At 32.9% G+C, this 11,842-nt stretch overlaps 1 protein-coding gene across 1 annotated transcript; it reads left to right on the forward strand.

Annotated features, from left to right (window-relative positions):
• The first annotated feature begins 4,171 nt into the window (after positions 1 to 4,171).
• On the forward strand, positions 4,172 to 9,523 carry LOC124453320 (protein O-linked-mannose beta-1,2-N-acetylglucosaminyltransferase 1-like). Its single transcript, XM_047004117.1, has 9 exons — positions 4,172 to 4,523; positions 5,952 to 6,034; positions 6,386 to 6,574; positions 6,868 to 7,174; positions 7,401 to 7,669; positions 7,767 to 7,940; positions 8,366 to 8,433; positions 8,545 to 8,838; positions 8,931 to 9,523. Exons 1-9 carry the CDS (start codon positions 4,244 to 4,246, stop codon positions 9,232 to 9,234), a joined length of 1,968 nt encoding a protein of 655 aa, XP_046860073.1. The 5' UTR covers positions 4,172 to 4,243; the 3' UTR covers positions 9,235 to 9,523.
• The last annotated feature ends 2,319 nt before the right edge of the window (positions 9,524 to 11,842 follow it).

Genomic DNA, 11,842 nt, shown 5'->3' on the forward strand with positions numbered 1-11,842 from the left:
GCAATATACCACAACGTTTAAGTAGTCTTTATCTTGGATTAAAAGCAATAAATTTTCAACCTGTAGGGCACTTTTGCCCCCCCTGCCCACCTCCAGAAAAGGCAAGGGGGGCGGCTGCCCCCCTTGCCCCCCCAGTTCCGGCGTCCCTGTTTAGCGTTCGGATTAGGCGTCCAAGACATATTGTACTTGTTGTACTATCACTACTATTTGAAAATTTTATTACGTAAATTGAGACAACATTTTCCTGGTCTTAAGCACTTTAAACTATGACGACAAATTTTCAGACAAACCAATTATTTCCTAAATATCATCTTCACCAGTTGCTACCAAAAAGCAATATCGGCGATCATGTAAAGACACAGTTCTCCACGCAAAAGGATTCTTTAAGAAACTCTTACAAGTGTCAAGGAAACATGAACTTGTAGTATTATTTTTCCATCTGTTAAAATGTGACTTCAATACGATCGGAAATATACGTACTCGACTTAATGGTCATTGTTTGCACTCCATTTCTCTTCCATTTGACTTGGTGCAAGCAAAATTTAAGACGTTTTTCTGTTTTGCGTAAATTAGTAAACACATAACACATTCTCTTGCACGAATTTAGATTTTAGTTCACTTTCAAAAGGTGGCTTATCTCTTCAAAAACTCTCGAAAACCCAGCACACTCATTGAGTTCTATAAGACCTGGAGGGGAAACGTCAACCAAATTACTATAAATTATTAGCGCGCGGCCGCGTGGTCAAAAACATGGCGGATTTTGGTTGTCAAAGTCAGCGGAAAGACGCGGGCTCATAAAATGAAATTTTTTTCGCCCACCCGGATTTGACAACCACAATAGCGATTATATAAAATATCAATGCTAAACACAAAAACTTTTAGAAATTTTATCTTTAAAACATGTTGCAAACTTGTTTGGTAGACGGATGCTGAAGTAATGCCAGAAAAGGAAACATTTCATGATACCGGTAAGCAACGTAAGATTGTTTACCATTTAAAGTGTTCAGTGTTTTGTTTTAAGTCAATACTTGAAGTGTGATGGTATATATTTTGTGAATGTTTTTTACTTCTAACTTATAATTTAAGTTATGTATATCCAGTCTTATTTGTTATTTACTTAATCGCTTGCTGGACGAGGCAAAGCAACCAGTTCTTATCGAGATATGCATATCTTAAAACTCCTTGTTTCAACTGAGTTGAAATGGAGGATTTTTTCATGATATTTTTCTGAAAATATGAAGCAAATATTAAGGACAGAGCTGTATTGAAATCAAATGCAGTGCAAGATTAATTAATGAGCTCTTTGGTACATGTCGTACAATAAAAAATACCTGTATTAAACAGCTAGCCTGGACAATTTGACAGATTATGGACAATCATGATGATGGTGTGTAATGGTTTGCTTTATGCTAAAAGTTTTATGAATGCCATCTGGTGTTTCTGTAAATGACATGTTTGTTACACAGTGTAGTGAACAGGTTAAGTACATCAAAATCAAGATAAAAACTACTTTGTTCAATAATGTGCCAAATTTTGCTCCTACCTTGAAATATTTGCTCAAGCAAAGCTTATCATGACATGCATGAAACATTAAATACAGTACTGCATCATCTGACAAAGTCCATATGTTTTTCAATTCCAGGTGATTAAAAATTCACATAAGATGCATTGGTTTGCCATGAAGTTGAATGTGGAAGAAGCAAAAATTGATGACAAAGAACTTTTTATGTCTTTTGAAGAATTACGATATCATTTAAAAGAATAAGAGTAGCAATCTAGTAAAAGAAGCCACATCGGCCTTCAACATGAGACTTTTCCAATTATGTATAGTTATTTTGTACAAAATACTATTTTAGATAAACTTGATTTTTAAGTCATTTACTGATATTTTTACCAAAAGACAAAAACAAAAATTCCAAGGCATAATGTAAAATTCAAAAATTTGTCAAGTTGTTTGAACCTAGAAAAAATTAGTATAGGTAACTGTAATTTGTAAGGACACAAGAGAAAAGTAGTGCAAGAAGGTTAGCATTTTTGAGAGTTAATAAGTTCTTGACATACATTACACAAGGCCATAATATTATAAATAATGTCTGTATAATAACAATTATACAACATGCTAAATATCTTCACCTACATTATAATTATTTAAACAGGTTTGCCTTCATGCAGCAATAAGAAAAGTGTTGTGTCAGAGAAACCAATGCACTTTAATTTAAAAATCGTATTTTCAATGGGAAATTAATGTAGTTCTGTTCAATAGTAGATCCATGGTTGTCAATGACAATCCAGTTACTAATATCTTGGCTCAAAACAGAACCAGCAACATGATTATAGAATTTCTGAATTTCGTTCTTTTGCTCTCCTAGTTCGAGATATTTTCTTCATAAGTTCTCAGTAGATTTATCAGAATATCATAATACCTTATAAGACACCCAGAATCAATCCTACCAAAAAAAACTCAAAAAAAAATACATACCTACTTATAATATATTTCCAGTCGACTTAAGTCGTAGGGGTAAGCTAACTTTTTCTAACTCCTTTTTGGACATTTTAACTAATATTTACCCATCTATTCAAGAAAGACAGTTGCACGAAGCTGTTAAAAAATAGTCAAAAACACAAGTATTGCGCATGGGATTATGCATTAAAGCTTAACGACACATTGACAGTGTAAAGAATGCCGTTTGATATTTATTTCTAACATAGCTAAAGCATTACTTGACAAAACATACGTTATTTTACAGTAGATTTACCTCATTTAAATGTGTGTGTCTATTTCACAAAAACCTGAAGCATTATTTTCAATATTTTATGCTTACGGTATCGTGGTTGTTTTCGCTGGTTGTCATTGATATAAGCAGTAATACAGTTCCGGATTCGGGAGGGAGCGAATGTTAAAAATTTTTCTCAAAGTGGAAGTTTTGACAACCAAAATCCGCCATTACCGCCATGTTTTTGACCACGGGGTCCAGGCCCCTTTGTCCCTCCAGGTCTTATAGAGCTCAATGAGCACACTGCCATGACTCTGCACCAAAAACTTGCAATACCTCATGTAATGCTGACCAATTTCCATTCACGTGATTCAACACAAACGGTAATGGCGGCTAACGAGATCTTCAAAAAAATTCTATTGACAAAAAAACAACTACAGATGTTATTCCTGATGAAATTTGGAACACTTTTCTGTTTAAAGGAATGTTTTAAACAAAGATAAGACTTAAAAAATGTTTTCGTTCGTCAAACAAACCGAGAAATTTTTGAAGTGAAAAATGTAATGTAAAAAAAGTTGTGTTTCTCCTTCATCTTCAGGTAATTAAAAGCTTGCATAATTTCTTTATTTGTAATGAGAGAATTTTATAAACAATATTTTGGTTGTTAGAGCAATGTTTTTTGCTAAGTTACACAGAGAAAAACATTTTTCTATTCAGTTTCAAAAAATGAACAAAAAAACGCAAATAATCATAAAAAACATCTTTTTCTTGTTTTCAAAGCACTGCATGCAGCCAAATTCATACTTAAACATTTATGTTTTTTTGATCATAAACTATTTCTAAACTTTACCATAACTCTGTTAATCACGAACAGTTGGTCAAGTCAACTACGCATGCTCAGGTGATATTTCTCATATTACGTGACTGTAAGCCAATTACTTTGAAAACAGGTGCAAGTTCATCCAGTTGGTCATTTCCATGATTATGAACTGAAGCAATCTCTCCAACATGTTGCGTATGATCAAGTGGACTTGACATATTCCGATGATTTTTCTCAAATAATTTGTAATCAAGCAAACAGCGCAAGAAGATCCAGTTCATTCAAATGAACTCCATTGGTAAGTCGAGGAAACCGCGCACGTTTTCGTTCAAATATTATTGGCAGGTTATCTTTTTAAGCAATTAAATGACACAACACGCGTGGCATATTTAGATAAACTTGTTTTGTTTTAAACTGTTTTAGTGTTTGCCTAAATGAATACTTTCGTTCAGATTTAAAATCTTCGGAAAATTTTTTGTTTTCACCAAATTCACCGTTTTAAACAACGAGACTTTAAGATAAACGAGGAGCAGATGTCAAGAGTGCCTGTTTTTATTCAAATTTATAGATATCGGTAAGAGAGCTGACAGCAGCTTTATCCAATGAAATGGAGGTCTGTTGATACAATTTAATATTCCACCCACTGCGCTTGTATTATTCTTGCATTGACGAGTATCGTATCACAGGAATTTTTGTACTGTAAACTGCTATGTCTTGGACGCCCAATCCGAACGCTAAACCGTTTTATCCGACAAATATTTCCCATAACTTTAACACACCTTGTTTTCCACGAGCTTGGAATTTTTGCCTGAAGAGATTAATAAGGAAATGTTTCAAATGGCTGCTCATGTTCATTTTGATTTTAACAACAATGGTGAATGTCTTATTTGTTATGAACACTAAACCCAAGGACAGAAATGATCTATACGGACTTCCAAATCATTATAGAAAGAATGGACAGATTGAAGAGAAGAGAGCAATTAATATGGGTAAGTACATTGACAAGCATTTCTTTGTTGCTCACAATTGCTTAGATAGTAAATGATTTGTTCGATATAAGCTGTTTGCCACGCGAAGATGCAATGTTTCCACTTTTAAGATATGCTCTCATATTCTTCCTGTGATTGGTAAAAAATTAAGTCAAGTGTAAATAACTAAATGATTATTTTAAGAGATACTTATGTGCAATAATCACAATAAATTTTATAGCTTTCCGTTGATTGTAAATTAAACATATTTAGTAAAGAAACAGATATATCCATACGTAATATCTTGTATAAATAGAAGTCGTTTAATCATTATAAGATAGAGTTATTAACTAATGTAGAGTCACGTTGGTTCGAATAACAGACATAAAAAGTAATCTGTGTTGAAATGAAGCCTTTTAAAAATTTTGTTGTTACACCACTGAGACTTTGAGTGCATTGTTTAATTATTGTAACTTCACCACCGGCCAACTAACTAACACATCACGGTGAAAATGAAGAAAAAATTTTACCCAGTTGTCATTAAGTTTTTTGTTTACGATATTTTCACTGTGCTGTTATTTGGTCTATCGCGAAGTTATATTTAATCGAGTTCCAGTGGCGTAACTCTGATTTCTTTGAAATTCAAATTACTTTCAAACATTTGGTATGTAGGTATAACTCTGTGCAAACACAAAGAACATCTTTTATCTCTTAAGTGTTTAATTTCAAATTCAAAATACTTTATAAACAAAATTATTTGGTTATGAATCTCCTAAAGAATAAAATTTCACCAATCAAGGTGTTTCTAAGGTATTTGGAAATATATCTATCAGCAATAGGTGCAGTAATTCATTTTAATTTAGATCAGTCATTTTTCAACGATTAGCGATAAAGAAGATTTTAAAGAGCCGGCTTTCCGACTTTCAATAAAGCCTTTTGCAAACACAATAATTAACGCAATCCATTTTTTAGATTATTTAAAATCAAGGAACGCATATTTCTCACAAAGTAGCAGAGAAATTGCGGCTACCCATTAAAAGAGTTTACGGCGGATTTATTTTTATAATAAGAAAACTACTATTGAGTTCGCTTTTTACACGAAACCTCATTCATCATTAGCAATAACGTTAATAGCTACTGAACAAACACAAAAATTAAAGAAAGATTCTTGAAGTTATGAAAATTAACGATATGTCTTTATGTTACAACTTCAATGTCCATTGCACAATCAACACAAGTTGCTTTTCATTTATTTTTTCATCAAATGCACTTGAAAAGCAAAGGAAAGAGAGTGTCAAAAAAGTCTTCTTTTATAAACTTATTACATCTTCTTTCTAAACGTAATCATTGGATTGGTGATCCTGTTTGATTTAGATTCACATTTCTCCCCCATAGTATTTTAGAAAATATTAAACAAAATGCTTCAGAGGAATTTTTTTGTTAATATAGATGATAAAGATTGTTGTAAGATAATCAACATTGAAGTTCACTCCAGTAAAGATAATGTATATGTATCAGTGAATGGAACAAAGGTATATAAAACTTTCTACATTTGTCAATGCTTTTCTCAAAATTGTAAGTTTGTATTACTACATTCAATTTCAAGTTGTCTTCAACACATATTTATCAGTGGGTGGTTAAAAATAAGAATTATAGATAAATAAGCGATTAAAATGTATGGTTTGAACCCAGGAGTACCGTTACACTTTTATATAAAGATCGTTCAAGTTAGTAAATTTATGAGAAGGACTTTTGAAGTTGATGTTGACTACAGCTCTAAGTTTGTCAAAACGTCAGTCAACATCGACGGCAAAAGTCTTCAGGACTCCACCGTGGACGATCTATATCTACATACATGTAGTAAATTGTATATTCAATACAAGGTAATGGAGGAAGAGACTTATACAAGTGATGCAGGTAGAGGTATCCACGTCACTGTTCTTCATCAATCAACTGGAGCAATGATGGCAACGAAAGTATTTGATACATATATGTCAAAACAAGAGAGTGCTAACTTGGTTCTTTTTTTAAATATGATTTCCGATGGACGAATTTTGTGTTTTGCAGTAAAGGTAAGTTTGCTAAATTAACATTTCCACAAAACGTCGTTCATCAGTACCTTATATCAATTTCTTAAACTTTTCCACAAAAATGTTGTTTTACATTTATTTTTCTTCTACTCAAATGGACTAAAATATTCGTCTTGGTTGACAAAAACATTATTATGAAAGGTGTAAATATTTTACGCGCATGAGGGAATTTTAGATTATATAAATTACAATCAATGCATCGTGTCCTTGAGAAGACGAAATCAAAGATCGCCATATTTATCAGATATTAATTTAAAATATTTTATGCTTTATAGGATGAAATTACACTTAACTTAGAGAAAACTGCTCGAGATTTGCTGAAAAGTCTTGGTAGTGTTTATGTTGATGAACTAAAATATAGGGATAGCTGGTCATTTATCGTCACAAAACGTGGCCAGAAATACTCAGAGAAACATCACCGCACAACAGACACATCAAACTGGGGTGAGCCTGTCACTGCTCGTGCTACAGTTAATCTTGTTCCTGCTAAACAATCTCAATGTGCTTGGGATGACAGTGAAGAATCAAAGCGAAGAAGAATGTTTTGTGATAAGTTTGAAGGCTATGGAAGTTTATGCAGTTGTAAGTATCTTTTCGTTATATCCATGTAGGATTAGATTTCTTATTTAATTGAACGTACAGCGATGTGTTCAGTAATTTTGCACATTCACATTGTGCATTTAAACTTCGAGAAAATATTCTGAGAATACTCCACGAAAAAAATTGTAGAAATAAGGATATCACTGTTATTGCAGCTAATGTTAGAACGATATGAAGAACTGACAGAATATGTTCTTAAATGTTGTAGGTAATAATCCTGCTCCAATTGAAATTAAAACAACACCGTTGAAGTTAGAAAAAGTTCAAGACATTCCTGTTGCTGTGATTGCTAGTAACAGGCCACATTACCTTTATCGTGGCTTACGTTCAATGTTGTCAGCTCATGGAGCAAAGAAGGAGTTATTTACTGTATTTATTGATGGTTTCTTTGAAGAACCAGCTGCTGTGGCAAGGCTGTATGATGTAAAAGTCGTGCAGCATATTCCTATTAGCTGTGGGATATCTAGAATAGCACAGGTTGGTAAGGCTTTTTCTTTGATAGTGTTTACACGATGAAATCAAAATTCCATCGTTCCTTTTATTACTTTTTAAATGTATTTTCTCTTCCTCCCAGCATTACAAGCGAACACTGACAGAGACGTTTAATGCTTATCCCAATGCTCGGTATATGATTATTTTGGAAGAAGATTTAGACGTATCTGTGGACATATTCAGTTATTTTAATCAATTGTTGCCTTTAATGGATACAGATGAAAGTCTGTACTGTATATCGGCGTGGAATGATCAGGTTTGTTATAAACGAAAGCTAACAACATTCTTTTCATCTTTTAAGTCTTTTACTCTATTGTTGGCTTGTGTTTGCTACACAACAAAATTTCAATTCGTTTTCAACTTTATTAACGTGGTTTTGAACGTCTCTGATTCTTTTTGCTTTTTTTTCGAGTCTAGTTTATCTCTGACGAGAGTGTAGAATGTAAATAAAATCTCAAAAGAATGTCCATGACATAGTTTGTTTTTGAGAGTTTCTCATTGCCTTCTTCGATTCTAGGTGTTTTCTCGCGAGAGTGCGGAAATGTTCAATCTCAAAACCTTTTTCTGCAGTAAAAATCTTATATTACCTTGAATTTTTGGTTATTACAATTGCGTTTGATATGGTTCAGTTCCTTGTGTGTCACAAAATGGATTAATAAAGAAATTATTTCTAATTTTTAGAGTTACAATCACACGTGTAATGATCCTGCAATGTTATACCGTGTAGAAACAATGCCTGGTTTAGGATGGTGAGAATTTTTATTACAACCAATGATTTTGCTAACACGAGAGAAAAATTCTCGTTTTACTTAAATAAGATGTTCGATGCTCATAGAAAAAATATTTATTTTCATCCTCAGGTTACTAAAACGACGTCTTTATAAAGATGAACTTGAGCCAAAATGGCCCAAACCTGATCATTTTGCAAATTGGGATGAATGGATGAGGATTGACAGGATCAAGAAGGGACGTGAGTGTATCATTCCGGATATTTCAAGAACGTATCATTTTGGCGCTAAAGGCCAGCATATAAATAATGTCCTTCAAGAATCTCTTTTCAAGACACGCAGTTTAAATACTGTCGCTAATGTTAAATTTAATGTTCGTTTGCTAATAAAGAAGAATTATGAAAATGAGATCGAACGGTTGACCAGGTGAATTTTCAAGAATATATATTGACATTCCCATTGTTCAGTTACCAAACAATTTTTTTTCTTTGCAAATGGGTTGTACTGTTTTATTGTAGGTTAGCTGAGCCATTGAATCACAGTAAAAATCCTTGTAAGAACGAGACAGATTTTGTTCCAGAAACATCCGGTAAAACATATATATTGTATATTGAAATGAAACATGCTAAAGACTGGACAACATGGAATAATATAGCGACATGTTTACGAATCTGGAACTTAGATGCTCGAGGATTTCACAAAAGTATGTGGAGATTATGGTTAAAGGGTAATCACGTGTTAATTGTTGGATCACCGGCTTCACCTTACGCCAAACATAAACCAATTAACGTAAAACCTATTTTCATTCCATCAAAAAATTAAAGGGGATTTATTAGTTGCATTAAGATCTTTAAAGCGGCTATGAAACGAAATTTTACCATGTAGTTTCTGATTTTATTGCACATAGAGCATTTGATTGAAATGACGTAATATCTTCATAAATAGATTTACTTTATTTTACTTCTTGAGATATTTCACTTTATCATCGTGTAGAAACACCACTGCGACATCACATTACATAATAACATTTCAAAGACCACAAATTTTTCGTATCTTAAAAACATTCATTTTGCATGTACAACATTTTAATAAATAAAAATGAGTAGATGTATACGCGATCTGATTTCGACAGTGAACAGGAAGCAATTACCACATTAGATTTGCAAGAAAATTCAAAGTGTACTCTGGAAACTTTGTGTATACAGTTGGAGTATTGTGAGAAGAGTACTCTAAGGAATGTCATTGACGATGTATAGTACAAGGACCAACAGAGAATGTGGTGGGTGCTCCGTGAGGGTGTGGAGCAATTAGTTCACGTTCATTCACAGGTAAAAAAAATGTGAACAATTTTCGTTTAGCTCAATAAATATATATAAAGACTTATTATTTGCTATTTTTCTCTAATTTTTGCCATTAGGGTATGATTCAAGGTTAAAGAGTTTGGTCTTTGGATACATTGCAAAGCTCCTTTTGGACTTGTAAGTTCCTTTTCGTTGAATCGCAGTGTCATGAAGAAAGTTACCCTTCTTTGAATACGTATTTGTTAAAGCAATGATTAGTTAGCTAGCCTGCTTGAAAACTTCCACTCAAAGCTTCCACTTGAAAAAATGAAGATCATGAGATAAACAAGCAATAAAGAGACGAAGAATTTATAGCTACTGTCTTTCAAAGTCAAAAACTTTGTATAGATGTCTATATCGGGAGAGCCTTAACCAATGTTTAGCACAGCAGCTACTTGGACATCCTTTTATCTCTCCAAATCCCATGTTGCACGGTTTAAGCAACATCACTTCAGACGAGCTTGACGCTGAAAAAGATCAAGGAAGAAAACATCATAGCTGTTATGATGGAGACGAGTATCCTGATTTGATGCCTATTCTTCTCGGCTACGTAGCGAGAAATTCAAGAGTTCGGAATGAATTTGAGGTATTGCAAATGCTTGGAAAAAGGAGGGTTTGCTTCAGTTGAAAAGGTAACTTTTTATTACATACAACATCATTTAAATAGACGGTAATTTGGTCATGTGATGGAAATTTTGTACGTGATTTGGAAATGCGCTTAGTTATGTAATATATTAGAGGGCTGTCTCTATGCTATATGTGATCAAAGGAATTCCTTTGAATCGGAAAAGTGTGCTGTTTAACTGCAAAGTTACTCGAGAAGAGAGGTTTCTTTCTAGATTGAATCATGAAAATATTGTAAGGTAAAAGGAAATTCACTACCCAAAATGAATCAAAATTTTATATCAGGCGAGGTTCAAAGTGAGGCTCAGTTTAGACGATACAAATTGCTTGGCTTATTAAATGTTATCTTTGTAGAAACTATTATAACAAAGTAGATAATCCCTTTTTTCTATGAAGCCCATGGATGCCTTCGTTCATAATGAGAGAGTCATATTGTATAAGGAGGATCTCGTTCATCACGAGTTAGTTATGAGAAAGTTACATTGTAAAAGGTAACAAGAAAAAAACGTATAAACAAACTTAGAGTTGGTTTATTTTATAAGTCAAAAAGACAGAAGTTGTTTGAACCTCTGCAGCACCCTTGGATGTTCTAGTTTCTTTTTTTGAGAAGAATTCTTGTAAAGAAAACAGACAAATTTTGAAAACAGACAGCACTAGAGCGTCGCATGTTAAAGGAACCAGATAATCCTTGTTTGCAATGAAGCCCTTGGATGGTGTTCTCGTTGTACATGAGAAACAGTAAATGAGTGAGTTGAATCAGAAAGATATAAATCAATAATAATTGTATAAAACATGTCGAATGTTATCTTGAATTATAAGTGTTAGAAAAAGGCTTAGGGTCAGAAGAAGTTAATTGAAATTTGTGCGTACACATATGCACTTAGCAAATTTTCAATCATATGTTTTTTGCATGCTCTATGTCTTCTTAAGCTTGTTTTGACAAATACATTTTTGTTTAAAGTAAAAGAAAAAACATAAAGGTTTACAAGTATTAATACACTTTTGTTGTGATTATTTTCTTATTACGTAACATTGTCTTATTTTATCTAATTTTATGTTTTATTTCTTTTATCTATTTTGAATACTTTTTACCTATTTTATATTTTTTATCTGCTTTATCTGTTTAATCTATTTTCAATCTATTGAGGAACATGGGACCCAAAAGTCACAACTTTGTTGGGAAGATTCCAGAAACTGTCTTGTTAATGTTTAATGTGTAATAAAAATGGAAGCTTTGCAAGTGAAAGTATACTTCAAAGTGGATTGATACAAAGTTAAGATTCGATTCAAATATCAATCTGTTTTTTATTTGTTTATTTTGGGTCAATGTATTTGACAGAATACCAACATGTACGCAATGCGTACCCATTTTTCTAGTTGAGGAGAATTCTTTTAATTTATTCGTAAATCATATTATAATAAATTTTATTGCTCATTGATCTCCCGGTGTACGCAGTGTTCATACT

Source organism: Xenia sp. Carnegie-2017, unplaced genomic scaffold (genome assembly GCF_021976095.1).
Source record: "Xenia sp. Carnegie-2017 unplaced genomic scaffold, XeniaSp_v1 HiC_scaffold_25, whole genome shotgun sequence".
Taxonomy (NCBI): Eukaryota; Metazoa; Cnidaria; class Anthozoa; order Malacalcyonacea; family Xeniidae; genus Xenia; species Xenia sp. Carnegie-2017.